Raw genomic sequence first — 19494 nt, forward strand, 5'->3', positions numbered from 1 at the left:
GGCACCTTACAAAGTGGTGATTCTTTTATATTTAGCAGGGAGAGAGCAACTGGCCCTATCCAACCTCAGCACATCCCTCCAATAGCAGCTGTTGGTGTTTATCTTATATTCCATTTTTAGACTGTGAGCTCTTTGGGTACAGGGAACCATCTTATTTATTTATTTGTTATTTTTCTATATAAACTGCTTTGGAAACTTTGTTGAAAAGAGGTATATAAATAGTAGTTGAAGTACTGTTCCACAATAGCCAGAGTCAGTATCTGGCCCAGGGTTGTACTCTCTTGCAACCCTTTCCTTTCCTACAGTCCACAGTAGGGTCAGTACAAATTCCCTTAAGACCATGGAAAGTTTTTTGATACGATTTATTTTTTCATTTGAAACAGCAAGCTTCATCCACCACATCTGCAAATCACATCATGAAAAATATGCAGGATGTATTGTAAAGGGGGAAAAGGCTTTGGTAAAAGTAGTATGCATTCACTTGGCCAAATCAGATGAGACGTGGTTAAAATATTGTGATGATCAGAACACACTGCCTGTACTTGATCCAATCAAGCAACTTTACAGAAGAGAGACAGCTAGGAAACTGATGAAGTCCAACTTATCTTAAATTAAAACTATTCAAATATTTGGGAGCACAGAAGTCTGTCAGATTCCTAGTCTAAAGCTTAGTAGAGCTTAATCGGTACACCACCTAGAGATTTCTATTTTTTTAAAATAAAAAAATAGATAAATAGTAGTACAGCACATGCTCTACATTCAGAAGGTCCCAAGTTCAATCCCTGGCATCTCCAGGCAGGGACCCCGTCTGAAACCCTAGAGAGCCACAACTAGTCAGATCAAAAGGTGATCTGAGCTAGGTGGTCAACTTCCATAGAAGGCAGTTTCATATGTTCATGGGTACCAATTTATGCATCCATGACATATTATGCAGAGACAGTGTGGTATATGCCTACTATGTTAGACTAGGACTGAGGAAACAAAGGTTCAAATATCCATATAGCCATGAAACTCACTAAGTGACCTTGGGCCAACCAGGAGCGTACAGCCTAACATTTATTTCACATTTGAGAAAAAAACGGAGGATGGAAGGAAGAGAACTATGTATGCTACCCAAAGCTCTTCAATGGGATAAACATGTTCACTTCAGGAAAGCAATCTACTTCCTTTCTTGGTAAGAGAAAGTGAAAGTCAAACTGCATATTGCACTTAGGCTCGCCTCCCTTAAAGTGGCTTCAGGAACTACTTTAAGAGAGAGCTGACCTGCTGCGATACAAAGGGTCCAGTGGGATTTTTCACCTTCTCTTGGCAAGTTTTACTAACAGGAAGGATCTCAGTTTCTCAGTATAGAGCAGTCCCCCCCGCCCATGCTGTTTGGGAAGAACGTTTCACACTTCCCAAAATGTCACCTTTTGCTGCAAACTATGAACCCCACAAAAATTTGGGTTAGCCCTACTTACAGATGTTATATTAAATGAGAACTCATAAATTTTGTCTATCTGACCATGAGCAAGAAAAGTCATCATCTCAGGTTTATTTCAGAATTGTTCAGGTATGCCGTTGAGCAGTAGATTAAAAAAAAAAAAATCTTTAGCAACCCATACTTGATATGTTAATGTTTTGCATTAAATAAGAAGACTTAAGAACTTTTTTTTGTTTTTAGGAATCCTATCAACATCTAGCAACAGCAACTTTTCCTTAAAGGTAGGCAAAAATCTCTTTATATTTATAGCTTGATTCTTGTTTATCAATATCAATATAGTTTAAAAACCATTAGCAAAAGGTTTTGGTCTAGAGATAAAATTATTTCACTATAGATCTTCACTGCCACTTTCCAAAGATTTATGAATTTTAGAAAATTCTCACCATGAAGGATAGTAAGTTCCAAGTTACAACCATCCTTCCTGCACTATGAATTACATTATTTTAGATTCAGTGTTTAAGCACTTGCCTTGCAGGATATACATATCTGCACTTGGAAGACAGTATTTCTTTGATGATGTTTAAACACACTAAGAGGATCTTTTTTGCTATTTAGTCTAAAGCCCAGAAAATAGAACTTTGATAAGTCTTATTTTATGAAAAGGTTTCCTGTAGCTTACCTCCGCACATAAGTGGAAATAGCAAAGTAGAATAGTAGCTTCAGAACATGTGATAACGAGAATAATGAACACCAGAAACAGGAAGCCAAACATGTAATACATCTGATGAGACCTAGGAAAAAAATATTTAAATAAAACAGAAAAGTAGTATTGGTGCAGCTTAACGTGTGCAAACACTGGGTTTTATCTAACCATCCTATCTTGTAAGTAGCAAGTGTGGTTTGAGATTCCAGCAAGATGATCTGGAGACTCCTCAGCCAGTGTGCACCCACAATGTGCCATTTAAGAGAGACCATGGTATAAGTACAGTCCTATTCTTAATTTAGCTTGAAGTTGCATGTACTGTAGATCTTTGACTCTGGATTCTAATGCTTTGACTCTATATAGATCTTTGACTCTGGATTCTTATTCTTTGACTCTATATAGATCTTTAACTCTGGATTATACTCTCCAGCTACCTGTCCCAAGGCTTGCAAGGCCCTCTGGGACATCAGAACACTAGAACCAGTAGTAACCAGAGGTGCCGAAGAGCAGAAAAATGTACTTTATAAGGAATTAAGCATTCAATAAGTACACAGGCTTACCATATGCTATTAAGAATAAAGAAAAGTTGTATAAAGATGCATCCAAAAGGTAGAATGCCTCCCATGATGATGCCAGGCAATGGTTTTGTGTAAAATGACTGTTCAGGAATCTGACGGGGAATTTGATTAGTACGAACTGGATGTTCTATTGCCTATAAACCATATAAAGAAAGGTAGAGTGAATTTCTAAACAGTAATGATTAAATATAGCTTAAACACCACAATCTGAAGCAAGTACCTATTCAAAATAGTTTACAGTTGTATTGACTTCCTTTTGTTGTACTAAGAATCTAAGATAAGCCTGGAACTGAAGATTTCAGCACACCCAATGTGTAATTTGGGTAATTATGTGTAATAATCCTTGACAAATTCAAAATATTATTCTTTGAAGCTGACCAAGATCCAGGAGTTTATGCAGGGATGCTGTAATTTGTTCATGCTTTCTACAACCACTCAGTCATTCAATGTAGACATGACCACAATCAGAACAGGACTCAACCTTTTTTATGCAGACAGCTTAACAATTTGCAAGTGTGCCATTTCTTGCATGTTACAGTATATTCACATAAGTAGTACCAGAAAGACAAATAACTTACATTCTTCTTAAAACCAAAGTAGGCCCCAATGAATGTCAATGGTACAGATATGCAAAACCAGAGTGCCAAAACAGCAACCAAGGTGCCAAACGGAATGGCTGCTGAAGAACCTTCTCCCCAAAGAATCAGGTTCATGATAAAGAAATCTGCAAACACAATGCTAAAAGAGATACAAGACTTTTAAGTAACAATGCTCGCAGTTGATTGAGTTTAATGTTACTGAAATCATATTATAGTATGCCTAGCTTAACATTAAAATCAAATGACATGCAGAAAATATCAGGCGGAGAGGTCAAGCTAGCCTTTCTTCCTTAATCTAACAGGACTGAACTCCAGCAGGAGCTGACGTTTCAACTAAACAGCTCCAAATACATGGTTGTCTTAACTACACTTCAGGGGATGGCTGCTTGCTGTGATTAAGCAGAAAGATTCAACATAGGCATTGTACAGTATATGACACCCCATGAGACCAACAACAGTGTGGTCTGAGAAGGAGCCTAAGGAATAACGCCAAGAATCAATGAAGAGCAACCCTGTCTGAAGAGGTACTTCTGTCATGCTGGCCTAATCAACTTTTCACATGGCAAAAGTAAACAAGGTTACCAGACTAAATAAGGCAAACCGTGCATAGCCATATGTCGTGTTGACAATTTTTACATGCATTACAGAATGCTGGTAGTTAAGCTTATCACAGATAAAATGTAATAGTAAACACAGCAATTAGCTTACCCAGGACAAAGGAAAGCTGTCAGGAGAACATTTGTCTTCCATTTCTCACCCCCAAATGCTGCATAAAAATAAGCCCCACACATGGGACCACCAGTTAAATACATATACTTTATACGGAGTAGGCCTGCAATTCTTCAGCTTTGAAAGACCGAAGCCGAATAACGTGCACATCACCCCCAGTCCCACACAGAGGCAGGCATCCCCACCATTCACCTCCATGAAGGGTGGTGCTGTGCTCAGGGAGGGCCCTTAAAAAGAAACCAGACCTGCAGGAAGCCCCAGCAACATCTGGGAAAGCACACAAAGAGCCCTGGGAAACTGTGTCCTTCCAGTGCTTTCCCCATAGAGGATTACACTTCCCAGCATTCTGTGCATACCTTCCCAGGTGTCATGGTTGCTTCCTGTGGCTCCAGTTCCCTTTAAGGGCCCTGCCCAGTGCTGTGAACAGCACTGCTCTGCATGAAGGTGAGCAGTGGGAACAGTCGCCTCTGTGTGGGGCCAGGGGAATTTACACATTGTATTTCTTTAAATATTTGGAGTCAAATAATTACATTGGCCTAATATGCAGCACATTCAAACACAACATTCAATTTCTTTGAGTGAATTAGGACAACATTCTAATTATCATGATCTAAGGAAACATGCCAGAGGAAACAAAAAACTTATTGTGTTCATAAGATCAAATAACGATCTTAGACTGACCACTTGGCATGTCAGTGCAAATTACTGCTAGTTTATGACTGAAAATATAAGTCTATGACATGGCATGAGTTCTATATAATTTATGGGTTAATTCTTGTTTAGTATCCCTACCCAAAAACTATTAATTTAATCATGGCTGTGAAGCTCCGATTCAACTATTTTGCATGAAATATTTATGCAGTCTTACCACATTCAACACAAAGTGTACACAGTACTGCACATATACATACTGAAACAAATGTGGGCATTCCATGCCAGTGTACAGGTATTGATTCTGCATATCAAAATGCTATGCAATTTCAAAAGCCTGCAATCTGATTTCCACATCAAAATGTCAGTTACTGTTTGTTCCTACAAATAGTTTGAAACAGGAGCAACTAACATTAGTTATATGATATGAGAAAAGACAATTTGAAAGATTACTTGAATCAGAATAGCCTAAATCTGCACACAGTCTCTCTTATTTTGAACATGTCTCTATCTTGCCCAGAGGGTGCAAAGAAGAAAAATCACCGTGATGATAATTTAGACTAACGACCCTAAGTGCTGTCATATTAAATACATTTATACACTTACATTTGTAGAACCTGGCAGCAACATAACCTGCTGGAGTTCCAAGCAGCACCCACAAGACCACGGCGCACGTCATTAGCGCCCCCCGATTTGCAGGTGACAGAAATCCCAGGCAAGCAAAGACTGTGAAAAGAAAAAGGCAATAATCTAGAGCATTCTGAAAGATGTGTGTGCATTTTACCTGGCTATCTTATACACATCATTTGGGCATATAGGTGGCCCTCGTTATCCACAGGGCTTCCGTTCTCAGCTACAATCGCAGACAATGAAACCGTGCATAACGAGACCTTGAATGAATGGGAATTGCGGAGTTAGGTTCCTGGAGGTCAAAAAGTGGGGCAGAGGCAGAAATAAGAGCAATAAAATAACCTACCATGCTCTGTAGGTCTCCAGCTGTCCAGCGATGGCCCCCCAAAGCATTGATTTTCCGTGAAAAACTACGGGGTGTTTTTTCTTTTTACAAAATAGTCATAAAATGGCTCGGTTCAGCAAAATGGTGGCTGGAAATGACCTTGGAAGTCATTGCTGGCCACCTAGGAACCATGGATAGGTGAATTTGCACAAATTTTAAAACCAAGTATAACATAGTCAGGTCTCCATTGCCTGACCACAGATACATGAAACCGCAGGTGCCGGGACCGCAGATAATAGGGCCACCTATACTGGCTAGGAATGATGGGTTGGTACAATGTTTCTTTCCTTTTTCTAGAAGTTTCAGATTTTCACTTTGACAGGTTATTTATACTTGGAACCAGAGCCTATGCCATGCTGCCTGATCACCTAAACCAGTGTTAGGCAACCAATAATCTCTGTAGGCTCACATTCTTCTATGTAAGCCCTCCTATGGTTAGCATTGCAACCACACTAGCATTGCCACTAAAAGTTAATGGCCTACTTCAGATGACCCAGACCACCATGGTTTGTTGGCTTGGGAATGCAGGCTAGCAAGTGCTGTCTGTTCCTTTCCTCAGTGCAGGTGCAAAGCTGTAAGGCAAAAATCCTGGTTTGTTAAATTATAGCTCCATATATATCTGAACCTACACACTGTGGTTTATAAGCCATATGAAACTTGGAACTTGATTTCATATCCCAATTTCCCAGATTCAGTCAACATGGGCAGCTGTGGTTTAACAACCCAGGATAAAGAGCTGTGAAACTCATGCTTTGGTAATGTTCAGATTGTACTACGTGGGGCTGCCCTTGAAGACGGTTCAGAAGCTTCAGCTGGTTCAGAATGCTGCTGCAAGGATGGTTATGGGTGCAAATCGCTTCACGAGTATTACACCCATCCTGCGTCAGCTTCATTGGCTACCAGTCCACTTTCGGGTTAGATTCAAGGTGCTGGTATTGACCTTTAAAGCCCTACACGACTTGGGGCCGGGGTACCTGTCGGACCGCATTTGCCTATATGAACCTGCCAGGGCCCTCCACTCTTCATCTCAGGCCCTGCTCATGGCTCTGCCACTAACAGAGATTCGATTGGCGGGGACTAGAGACAAGGCCATTTCGGTTGTGGCCCCTCAGCTTTGCAACACCCTCCCCGAAGTGCTTCACCATGCTCCCTCTCTCAGTGTTTTAAGGAACAACTAAAAACATTTAAAGAGGCTTTTTAATGTTTCACCTGTTGTGCATATCTGGTAGGTTCTTTAGTTTTTATGTTTAGCTTTGAGATTTTAATTTGGAATTGTAAAAGCTAATTTTGATTGTCGTTTTAGCTTGGATTTTTAACTTGTTTAATTTGGTTCATTTTATTAGTCTGATTTTATATTGTAACTGTTTTATAAATGTTGTGAGCCACCCCGAGCAGTAATGTACTGAAGGGGTGGGGTATAAATGTTATAAATGAATGAATGAATAAATAAATGAATAAATAAATAAATGAATGAATAAATAAATAAATAAATAAATAAACAAGCCAGCCAGCCAGCCAGCCAGCCAGCCAGCCAGCCAGCTACTGTATTCTGTTTTATAATGTATACTTTTTATGGCCGCATTTTTAGTGTGTTTTTGTTTTATTGTAAGTCATCTTGTGAGACTTTGTACATGAAAGGCAAGATATTAAGTCTTTTAAACAAACAGTGATTCCCATCATGCACAAGGTGAGGAGAATAGGGCAGTACACAGGCTTAGTACTTCTTCAGCTTGCCTCCCCAGTTTGTTGGACCGAGCATCAAGTAACTGTTTGAAATCATAGTTAGCAGCAGATTTGCAAATTGCTTTGGTGCAATCTTTAGTGAAGTACGCATGTAAAATTACCATACTTAGCTTTTAAACTAAAGTGGGGGTGGGATGCGAAGGCTCTTATGAGAGGGGAAGGAGAGCACTTTTGATCATCTTAACCATGGTTAGGCAATCAGACAGTAATAAGCTGCATCAGGTTTTAGAAGCACCCACCAACTGGTTTACCCACATACCCTTTTGTGGCTTACTTACACAGAGTAACAAAAGTCATGATTAAAATCTGCGTCCCAGAGCCTAAAAATACAGAAAGCAGCATTCCTTTCCTTGGCGGCCTAAATATGTCACCATGAACCAGTTTCCAGCCAAATTCCTCCTGAGCATCTTCCTGAAAAGGAAATAAATAAGTTTAGCATATTGGTGGGAATACACACAAGTTACAGTTCTTATGACTCCATCCAGGTTTTTTGTTACAAGAATGAGCAGTGGCAAGCCTCTGGGGGCTAGACTCTGGTCTGAGAGCAAACCATGATTTGTTGCGTTCAAACGAAAAGTTGCTGCATACTGAAGCAGAAGTTTCTTACTACTTCCACTTGTGTGTGAAGGGCAAGGAGAGAGTGCACAAACCCAACGTTTACCACTGCTCGTTCTTGTAACAATCCATAATTTGTTATATAAGAGTCAGGCCTACATCCCCTTCATTATAGAATTATATGTGTGTCTGGATGGGGAGAGATGGAAGCATTGGCACTCACCTGAAAGGTCATTCTCCTCAGAAGTATGGGTTGTATCCGTGGATCATGGGATTGCTTACGACCTCCTGCTCTGAGACAGGGCCAATCAAAGACTTCTCCTCCCACAGGAGAACGGGGTGATCCCCTCAGTTTCCAGTTTGTAGACAGCTACCACCCACTCCAAAAGAAAGAACACATGAACAGGCTATAAATAACTCATGCACTAGCCATTCGCCCTGCACCCCATTCTGTAACCCACGGGTGACTGTGAAGTCAGACCAGAGGACAGGGTGGGGACGGATAGAACCCATACTTTTGAGGAGAATGATCTTCCAGGTAAGTGCCAATGCTTCATTCTCCCTCAGAAGAGGGTTGTATCCATGGATCATGGGACCTGCCAAAGCTCCTCCCTGCACTGGTTGGGACCTATGGTCTAGTCTCATGAAGGCACTTCCTGCTGTAGCACCTGCCTGCTAAAGGCGGCGTTGGCCGAGGTCCAGTCGTGGATCTTATAGTGCCTCACAGAGGTGGACAGGAAGGCCCAAGAGGCAGCCCTGCAAATATCAATCAGGGGCACTAAGGTGGAGAAGGCGGTGGTAGTGGCAGCACTCCTAGTGGAATACGCCGTGCTTCCTGCCGGCGTCGGTGTGCCAGATGCCTCGTATGCCAGACGAATGCAGGCACAAATCCAGCAGGAAAGCATGGACGTGGACACCCTCTTGCCCAGAGAGCAGTCCCTGAACAAAATGAAAAAGGAATCTGATATTCTAAGAGGCTTGGTATGGCGAAAGTGTATCCGTACCACCCTGTGAACATCCAAGGAGTGCCACTCCTTTTCCCTGGGTGAGGACGAATTGGGGCAAAAGGAAGGCAACATTAGTTCCTGAGCCCTGTGAAACACGGTGTTCACCTTGGGGATATAGGTGCAGTAGGACATAGTCAGGAAAAACAAGGCACAGTTCCTTGCGCACAGAAAACATCCCCAAGTCTGAGAATCGCCTGGCCGAGGTGATGGCAACCAGGAACAGGACCTTAAGGGACAGGATTCTCAAGGGTGCCGCCCTCAGTGGCTCGAAGGGTGGCTTTGTGAGGGCCCTGAGGACCAAGCTCAAGTCCCATGTGGGAACCTGTGTACTGTGGGAGGCTTGAGCAAAACAGGAACCTCTGGACGAGGTTTGAGGAACCTCTGGACGTGTGGGTGCGCGGCAAGGGAGGGAGCCTCCTGGACCTGGAGGACGGACGAGTTGGCGAATACCTGTCTACAAAAGGTGTTGGGGCGAAGCCCTTCATCCAGCCCTTTCTGCAGGAACTCCAAGACATGGGGCACTGACACAGATAGTGGAGCAACCCCCTGTGTGGTGCACCATTTGGAGAAGATCCTCCAGGTTGATTGGCAAACCCTGACAGTGGAAGGTCAGCAAGAAGCCAGTATGGCGTCCTAGAGTGCCTCAGAGTACCCACATTCCCCTAGGGCCCTCTGCTCAATCTCCAGATGGAGAGGCTGAGCCAGTCTGGCTGCGGGTGGAACACTGGGCCCTGCCTGAGCAGATAAGGATGGCTTCCAAGGGGCAGGGACGGTTCACTGGACAATGCCACTAGGTCCGAAAACCAAGGGTGGGGCAGCCAGTGTTGGCCACCAAGACAACCTCCGCATGGAGTAGGTGGATCCTTCGCACCGTTTGCAGGATTATGGCTACTGGGGGAAAGACATAGAGAAGGCCAATGGGCCAGGGGTGTGTCAGGGCATCTGCCCCCTCCGCCCCCAGGGACCTGTATCTGGACAGGAAATGGGACAGCTTGGCATTTTCCAGGGAGATGAATAGATCCATCACTGGGGTACTGAACCTTAGGGCGATCCTCTGGAACGCACGAAGGTCCAGTGACCACTCGGCTTGGTCTATCTGGGACGGGCTTAACCAGTCCACGACCATGTTTTGGATCCTGCTGATGTGGTCTGCCTCGAGGGGCAGGAGATTTGCCTCTGCCCATCTCATCAGCCTGGTGGACTCTTGCATCGGGAACGGGACCTGGTTCCCCCTTGGAGATTGACATGTGCCTTTGCGGTGGCGCTGTCTGTCTTGACTAGCACGTGGTGATTTGGGAGTTGGGGAAAGAACAGCTTGAGTGAGTTCAGTATTACCCGGAGCTCCAGCCAATTTGTGGAGCCGTTTCTTTCTTCCGCGGACCACTGGCCACGCGCTACCAGATGCTTGCAGTGGCCTCCCCAGCCCTGAAGGCTGGCATCCGTGGTCACCTGAATCCGGTCTACCTGGAAGAACCGGACACCCTTTCAAATCACTGGGGAAACGCACCATGACAATGACCACCAGACCATCAGGATCACTCTCAGCTGAGACCTTTGTGTGATGAGGTCCTGGTAGGGTAGCAGGAACCATTGTAGGGGGCATGAGTGTAATTGACTCCATGGCACCATCCCTATGGTGGATATCATGAGTCCCTGTAGCTGGCTCAGGGAGAGCATGTCTGACCATGGCTGGGCCATTAAGGATGGCCACCCTGAGATCAGTTTTGCCCGGCGCTTGGGTGGGAGGCATATCATCCCCCTCTTTGTGCCAATGAGTGCCCCCAGTTGGAGGATCTTGGTCTGGAGAACTAGGGAGCTCTTTTGGAGGTTCACCACAAAGCCACGTGCCTCCAGGACCTGCAGGGTGGAGCAGACATCCTCCTGGCCCTTGGGAAGCAACGACTACCGGACCATCGGATTGTCCAGATAGGGGTAAAGGTGGACACCCTTGGTCCTCAAGTGCACCACACATGCCACCATGATTTTGGTGAACACCCAGCGGCGGGGGGGGGGGGGTGTCGAGAGACCGAAGAGAAGAGCTCGGTACTAGAAGTGGTGGTGGCAATAAGAAAACTGCAGGAAGTGCCTGTCCTGAGGGTGGATGGGAACGTGAAGATATGCTTCCTTGAGGTTCACTGAGACAAGGAATTCTTCCTTCTGAAGGAACAAGATGGATCAAAGGGTCTCCATGTGGAAGCCCTTCTTTCTCAGGTATCAGTTGATGTACTTCAGGTCTAGGATAGCCCTCCACTCGCCGTTCTTTTTGGAAACCAAGAAGAGGATTGAGTAGACTCCTTGACCCTGCTCCCCTGGCGGGACAGGCTTGATCATCCTGATGTTGAACAGATGCTGTATGGCCTCCATCATCAGGAGGTGCTTTGACCTTTGATGGGACTGTGGGGAGGGGAGGAAGTGATCTGGGGGCTGGGGAGTACTCCAGGGACACAGTTTGGAGGACCCACGCATCCGAGCAGGTTTGCGCCCAGGCCTGGGCAAAATCCTGTAACTTGCCCCTCAACTGGGATACCTGGGGTGGCGGAGGATAGTCATTGGGCGGGGTTACGCTTGAAGGCAGGCTCGGCCGAATGATCGTGCTGTTGCGTGCGGCGTGGCTGGCGGTCCCAAAAGGAGGGCTGAGCTCTGGTCCCGGTGAACCTGTCCTGCCTGTTCTCTGGCACGAGCGAAAGGATGACCTGTAGTCTTTGGAAGTGGGGCGGGGGGAAGAGGCAAATCTGCAGCGCTCCTGCCGCTGGTTCCCCAGGGGCATAGCCTTCTTGTTGTCCTTCATTTTGATTAGGATGTGGTTGAAGATCTCCCTGAACAGCTTGCCCCCTTTGAAGTCTGAATTGGCCAGATTGGACCAGGACTTCTGGTCCACCTTCCAGTTCTTGAGCCATAGCTGGAATCTGGCTGTAATATTTGACACCAGAGCCCTGGCAGACAGCTGTGCCACATCAAGAGAAGAATCCGCCATGAACATGGCCGCCTTGCCCAGTTTGTTGAACCCCTGCCTTAGGGCAGTTGATTCTGGGGGGAACAAGGGGGAAAGTTCCCTAACCCAAAGCACAGCCATTCTAGCAAACATGGAATTGGCTGTGGACGCCCGAATGGACAAGGCGTTTGCCTCATGCGACCTGTGTAAGGCAGCATTGCACTTCTTATTCTCTGTGTTTTTTAGGGTCTTGTCCTCATCCTTGGGGAGCACTGTTCCTGTCACGGGGGTGGCTACCTTGGCATCCACCAGTGGCACCTGCAACTTCTCCATGAGAGCCGTAGTAGATGTATACTGGCACCTTACCGCAGGAGGGGGACCCTTGCTCTTGGTGGGCTTGTCCCATTCCTTTTGAAATATGTCTAAAAATAACTGTGGGCAAGGCATAGTTACCTTGTGCGTTTGCAATGAGGGGAGCAGTGCGGGGTCCCCTTCGGGCTTACTAGTGCTGGAGTGGGGTTCTTCCTCCAGTCTGAGAGCCTCTCGCACCTTGTGCAGCAGCACGGGGAAATCCACCTGTGAAAACAAGTGATTTTGGGGCTGCTGGGTTGCATGGGACTCCTCGTCATCCCCAGAAAGTTCCCCTTACTTGCGGTCTGAATCAGAGGCGTCAGAAGGTGGATGGGTGGGCTGGGGAAACTAGGGATTCCCCAGTGTTGGGTGGCAGGGGGAGGGCACTGAGGGAGCCCTGTTGTCCTGGTGGTTCCTTGGGCTGGAAGGGCCAAAGAGGCGACCCAGGGGGTAGCTGGCCGTTGCCATGGCCCCTGCCATCCCAAAAGGGTTTGCCAAGATGGCCCCTGCTGCCATGCCGCACGTGCTTGGGCCTGGATTTAAAATGGCTGCCAGCTCAGAAGAGGCGGGAAGGCCTGGGTAGAGCAGGGGAATGGGTGGCTAGGGAAGCTTCTTGAACTCCTGTGCCATCACCCAGAGGAGGAGGGCTGCAAAGGCAGGAGGTATGTCCTCCTCGCCAGCAGGAAGAGCCTCTACACTGCAATCAGCAGAAGAGGGAAGAGTGACCGCGCAAAAGCTCTTGTTGGGGGGGGGGGGCGGGTGAGAGGCACCCATGCCCATGGACACCTGGTAAGACTCACCCTCCTGGCAGGCCATGATAGCTGGATCCTCCCGTATAGGGGTCACGGCCATGGCTGCGCCCTCTGCCCCGGTGTCTCCTTGAGAGGAGACCCTGGAGGATGCCTGGGAGCTAGTCTCCTTCTTGGAGCCCTTCTCTTTATCCCGTTTTGCGGCCTTGTTTGCCTTTGCCACCCGAGTCATGGGTGCAAGAGTAGTCGCCGCTACCCACTCAGCGTGGCACACCAAGTGCACCACGGAATCGTCCGAGAGGGAGGGAGAAACTTCCCTCTCACTGTGCGAGGACTCCGTCTCCATGTTCTGGGCGGGGGGGGGAGGAATTCCTTTCTGGCTGCTGCTGAGCTTCCTTGCTTCTCCGAGTACCCTCTCCTCTCTCTTCTGGTACCCAAAGAGGTTAAACAGGTGACTGGATCCCGAAAAAAAAAACGAAGAATGAGACAGGGCAAAAACTGGAGACTGAGGGGATTGCTCCGCCCTCCTGTGGGAGGAGAAGTCTCTGATTGGCCCTGTCTCGGAGCAGGAGGTCGTAAGCAACCCCATGATCCATGGATACAAAACTCTTCTGAGGGAGAATGTGTGTGTTCACAAAAGCACAAAAAGCAAGCAAACAGTACTGCAGAAGAGTAGGCTCTGGGTCCTGCAAATGCTGAAATAATAATACAAACAAACATAAATAAGTGAACAACATTGGAGAAGTTAAGAAGAGTCATTTTAAAAATGAAGCAACTACTATTCTTAGTATCTTAGCTCAGACAGATTTAACAGGGACTATAATAAATTCTTTTTCAGTTCTATCAGAACCCCTACTGAAACTAGCGAACAACAGAATGTAGATGCAGACATTTCCAGAAACTTGGTGGGAAGCAAAAGTAATCATAGCTGTTAGGCAAGGAAAATCGTAAGTGTTAAGCAAGGGAAAGATCCAGCTGAACCGCATATAGGCCAATAGCTCTTTAAACAAGATTTTAAAATCTAGTTTAATGTTCTTTCTACTCAAAGGTAAACTTATCTCTACGGATCAAATGTCATAGGTAAACTCATCTCAACATACGAAACAGGCTTGATTAAAAACTGTAAGCTCAATATATACAAAACTATTCATATTTATAGCACACAATGCTCAAAAACAGAATTATTGTGCTTTTTTGGTTGCAGAAAAAGCCTTTGATTGACCAGAATGGTAATATTTACTGCAGGTTGTTCTTCTTCTTTTTTTTTTTAAATGGTATTTGAGAAGGAATTTATAAAGTGGTTACAGGTAACAGAAAAACTTCCTTATTTGCCTTGAGGGAGGTCTGTTGCAGAAATATGCTCTTCTTTTCATTCTCATCTGCTTCAACAGTGCCTCCCTGGATGTGGAGTAGCTCCAGCATTTTGCTCAGTAAATGTGGGAAAGCCAAAGGTAGGAAGAAGAAACTGGAGTTGCTGTTCTCTGCCTTGTCTGAAGGCTGTGAAAGTTTCCTCAATTCTGCTGAGGCATCAGTATCCTCACTCTTGAAAGGTTGCTGAGGTATCTTCTCCCATGTGTGCTGGTCTGGGCTGTCAGCAACCAAAATTACAGTAGGCGATGGCTTATCTATGACATCGTCCTCTATAGGAAGTGGGGAATCGATGAGTCACTTGATGTTTTGCCTGGTCCTGAGCTGGAACAGAAGGTGCTACTGGCACAGTTTGGGACTGAAAATGGCTGAGGATGATGCAACTGCATTCTGCAGCATCAAGGCTGGCACATGATCCCCAGTGCCTGGAGCAGTAGTCTGGATTAATTTGTGGTTTCTGTGCAGTTACTGTCTGCGTTGCCACTTGTCCTTGGGTGACTGTTAGTTCTGCTGGTCCCCTTGCAATTGGTGATGGATCTCCCACAACATCCATCACTGGGGAGGACTTGTTTAGACAACTGGGGGTTGGTGCAAGCTCTGCAATTCCTTCCACTATGGATGCACTGCTGGCTAATTGTTTCTCAACCTTATTCTTCTCCTCATTGGTTTTATTCTTCTCCATTAACATTCTACAGTGGGAAGTTGAGACGGTCTCCTGGCAAGTCTGCAAAAGGCATTTGAAATTATTACTGCGGACCCGCAACACGGTGTCTTCCTGCAGTGTGCCATGTGGGAACAAAATGATGCCAACTTGAAGTTACCTTTTGCCCAATATTTATTTGTACACGCCCCAAACATCCGTCTCCAGGTGGTCTCAGCAACATAAAACAAATTACAAACTGAAACTAAAACCTTAACACAATTTAAAATCACTAGTCTAGTTATGTATGTATTTTACATACATAAAACGCCTGGGTGAATAAATGTGTCTTTAAAGACTTTTTAAAAGTTGTCAGAGATGGGAAAGCTCTTATTTTAGCAGGGAAAGCATTCCAGAGTTTTGAGGCAGCAACAGAGAAGGCCTGTCCCTGTGTAGCCACCAGAGAAGCTGGTGGCAACTGCAGATGAACCTCTCTGGATGATGGAGCTCATAGTGAAGACATTCTCTTAAATACCTTCAGCCTAAGCTGTTTAGGACTTTATAGGTAAAAAAAATATGACCACCTTGTATTTTGCATGGAAACCTATTGGTAGCCAGTGTTGTTCTTTTAATATAGGAGTAATATGGTCTCTCTGAGATGGCTCAGAGACCAACCAGGCTGCTGCATTCTGTAGCAACTGCAGTTTCCGGGCTATGTACAATGGCAGCCCCACATAGAGCACATTGCAGTAGTCAAGACTGGAGGTTACCAGCATAGGTACTGAGTTAATTTATCTCAAGAAACTGACACAGCTGGCGTATCAGCCAAAGCTGATAAAAAGCACCTCTGGCCACCACCTTAACCTGGAACACCAGAGAGAAGTTTGGATCCAGAAGCACCTCCAGACTGCATACCTGTTCCTTCTGGGGAAGTGTGACCCCATGCAGAACCAGCAGATCAAAATTGTCTCTTACAGGGCAAAGAGGCACCTTTTAAAGTGGCAATTCTCTTATATTTAGCAGGGGGAGAGCGACTGGCCCTATCTAACCCCAGCACAGCATCCCTCCAGTGGCTGTTATCTGCCCTATGTTTCTTTTTAGATTGTGAGCCCTTTGGGTACAAGGAACCAGCTTATTTATGTATTTATTTTTCTATTTAAACTGCTTTGAAAACTTTGGTTGAAAAGCAGTATATAATTTTTTATTTTTTGTTGTAGTAGTAGTAGTCGTCGTCGTATCCCGAGTTCCGATCCCACACAATAAGTATCTCCATCTTATTTGGATTCAGTCTCAGTTTGTTATCCCTCAACCAGCCTATCACCACCTCCAGACAGGCATTTAGGGAGGTTATGCCCTCTCCCAATGATACTGACATGGAGAAAAAGATTTTGGTGTCATCAGCATACTGATAACACCCTGCATCAAATCTCCTGATGATTTCTCCCAGCTGCTTCATGTAGATGTTAAAAAGCACTGGAGACAATATGGAGCCCTGGGGGGCGCCATATGAAAATTCAGTTTGTGAAGAGCAACAGTCTCCAAGGGACACCATCTGAAATCTGCCCAAGAAATAGGACTAGAACCACTGCAAAGCAGCACCTCCCACCCTCAACCCCCTCAGACACTCCAGGATACTATATTCAATAGTACTGAAAGCTGCCAAGAGAATCAGAATCAACAGAGTCACACTTCCTCTGTCATTTCCTAATTGGAGATCATCCATCAGGCCAACCAAGGCAGTCACCACTCCATAGCCCGCCCAAAAGCCAGTGTGAAATGGGTCTAGATAATAGGAATGCGCATGAGCCTGTTTGGCCATCTATACACAGACTGAACATGTTCTGAACCCCGATGTTCGAACCGGTTCAGATGCAGACGAGGGGGTCTTTTTAAGATGCAGGAAGGGTGTTCTTCCCTCCCCGCTGTGCTTCCCCCTAGTCAGCGTAATACCGAAAGTGGTGTGCGCGCGCATGTATATAGTGCACATGTGTGTATACGTGCATGCCAATTTTGGTATTACACTGACCGGTGCGGCAAGAGGGAATACAGCTGTCCCACACCAGTGATTTTTAACGCAGTCCCACACCAGTGATTTTTAACGCAGGGGGAAGCATGGCGGGGAGGGAAGAACACCCTCCCCGTGCCTTGAGGAGACCCCCCTCCCGCGTCCCAGGCGTTCACAGAACCAGTTCCATGCACAGCCCTACTAGATAATCAGTTTCCATCAAGAGTGCCAGGAGCTGGGATGCCACCACCTTCTCAATTACCTCACCCAGCCATGGAAGGTTGGAGATAGATAATGGCTTAACTCTGAGGGATCCAATGCAGGCTTCTTCAGAAAAAGTCTAATGATTGCCACCTTAAGGCAAGGATACATCCTGCCCTCTCTCAGAAAAGCATATATAATCTCTTCCAGGCCTTCTACAACACCCCACCCTGCCCGATAGTATAAGCCATGTCGGACACGCATCAAGAGAACAGGTAACAGGCTGCACTATGGACAAGCAGCTTGTCCACATCCTCAGGAGTCACAAACTGAAGCTAATCCAGTCTAACCACATAAAAGGAGTTGCTGGACACCTCCGCATCACACACTGCAGTAATTGTGGGGTCTGAGTCTAAGTCAGCCCGAATACAAGAGATTTTATCCACAAACAACTCATTAAGAATGTCACAGAGGGTAATTGATTGTTCCAAATTCTGATTCAAGGGAGGACGGGCATGTACTAGCCCTCTCACAACCTTGACAAGTCCACTGGATGAGAGTTTGCAGGTGCAATATAGGCAGAAAAGAACCACTTCTTTGCGGCACATATCTCCTGAGCATAGATCTTCAAATGTGCTCTATGATGTAATATTTTGGATTCGAGTTGAGTCTTTCTCCACTTGCGCTCCAGTCATCTACCTTGCCACATCAGCCCCCATACTTGTTCTGTATACCAAGGGGCCAGTTTTGAAGTGGGTCAGAGAGGATACTTAGGAACAATCATGTCTACTGCCCTGGTGAGTTTGCTGTTCCAATTCTCCACCAGGGCATCAACAGGAACACCAGCACAGCCAACACTAAATCCTTGCAAGCCTTCTTGGAATCCTATTGGATCCAATAACCTTCTTGGGAGGACCATCCTAATAAGCCCCTCACCCATGCAGAAGTGGTACGTGGTTGTGAGCCTAACCTTAACCAGATTGTGGTCCTTCCATGACAGTGGGGAAATCACAAGAGTCCCCACCCATGGAACACCACCATGGTGTTCAGATCAAGTGTGTGGCCAGCAACATGTGTCAGTCCTGAGACCGCTTGGGATAGGCCCATAGTTGTCATGGCCACTATGAACTACTGAACTGCCCTGGACAAACTGATCCCAAAATGAACATTGAAGTCCCACCACCACCAGCCGCCAGGGAGGCTCCAATGCCAAGCTTGAGACCAAGTCCATCAGCTCAGGATGGGACTCCGTTGGGCAGCAGGGTAAACGGTACATCAACAAAAGTCACAGTTAATCCCTGGTCCCCACTATTAAGTACACACAGTCAATATGGTCAGACACTTCCACAGGGATCCTGGTAAGAGAGTCGTTATTCTTATAAACCACAACCTGAATTAATCTCCCAAGAGTAGCTCAAGTCCTTGTTATAATAGAACACTGTTAAGGGAGATAAAGCTTGGCTTCTTTTTTTAAATTAAAGCCAATTAAGTTAAAGAGCCTTCAAACATAGGCTGCTTTTTATAATGGAAAGATCTTGCCTAGCATCATGCCAAAGCATATACTTTAATGGAACAGTTGTTTCTATAAAAAATAGAAATAGAACTATGAAGAAATTATATACATTGAAATCAAAGCAATCAATGTCACCTTGCAGGCAGAAACCCAAAGTTCTAAAGTCAGAGTTATCGCACGCTCTCTCTTATTTAACATTTTATTTAGTCATTTGTCTTTCACCTTTTAGGCATAATAAAAAAGCAAAACACAAAATTACATTGAAATATACACAGAGAATGATGAAAGCAGAGTCAAATTTAACAGAGCTAAAAGCCTCACAAAAGAGTAAAGTTTTAACAGCCTTCTTGATTGAGGCCAGGGACTTGACCTGCAGATCTTTCTGGGGAGGATGTTCCATTGGTGCAGTGCCACCACTGAGAAAGTCCCTCTCTTTGCTCAAGCCAAACCTGAGAAAGTGATGGGCCGGAGAGAAGGGATTGAAATAATCTTAAGCTTTGAACAGGTTGATATGGGCACCTGCAGTCCTTAAAGTATCTTGGTCCCAGTTTGTGAAGGACACTGGATGCTGCAAAAGCTAGAATTAGCACTTTAAATATGGCTCGGAAGCTAACTGGCTACCACAGAAGAGGTGTACAATGTAGCACTGTAGTCCCACATGCACACTTGCGACAGCATTCTGGACCAGTTTCAAAGACAGCCCCGCATAGAGCATGTTACAGTAGTCTAATC

The 19494-nt window shown here is 45.5% G+C and overlaps 1 protein-coding gene across 1 annotated transcript in view; it reads right to left on the minus strand.

Annotated features, from left to right (window-relative positions):
* The window catches only part of TM9SF2 (transmembrane 9 superfamily member 2), a 71642-nt gene that overhangs the window by 14664 nt on the left and 37484 nt on the right, over positions 1-19494 (minus strand). Inside the window, exons 10-15 of the mRNA XM_053304754.1 lie at positions 7720-7852; positions 5290-5409; positions 4012-4069; positions 3283-3442; positions 2687-2838; positions 2103-2214 (exon numbers count right to left, since the gene is read on the minus strand). Of these exons, the coding sequence (XP_053160729.1) occupies positions 2103-2214; positions 2687-2838; positions 3283-3442; positions 4012-4069; positions 5290-5409; positions 7720-7852 (735 nt within the window). The remainder of the gene's footprint in view (positions 1-2102; positions 2215-2686; positions 2839-3282; positions 3443-4011; positions 4070-5289; positions 5410-7719; positions 7853-19494) is intronic.

This window comes from Hemicordylus capensis, chromosome 3, assembly GCF_027244095.1.
Source record: "Hemicordylus capensis ecotype Gifberg chromosome 3, rHemCap1.1.pri, whole genome shotgun sequence".
In the NCBI taxonomy this organism is placed as follows: domain Eukaryota; kingdom Metazoa; phylum Chordata; class Lepidosauria; order Squamata; family Cordylidae; genus Hemicordylus; species Hemicordylus capensis.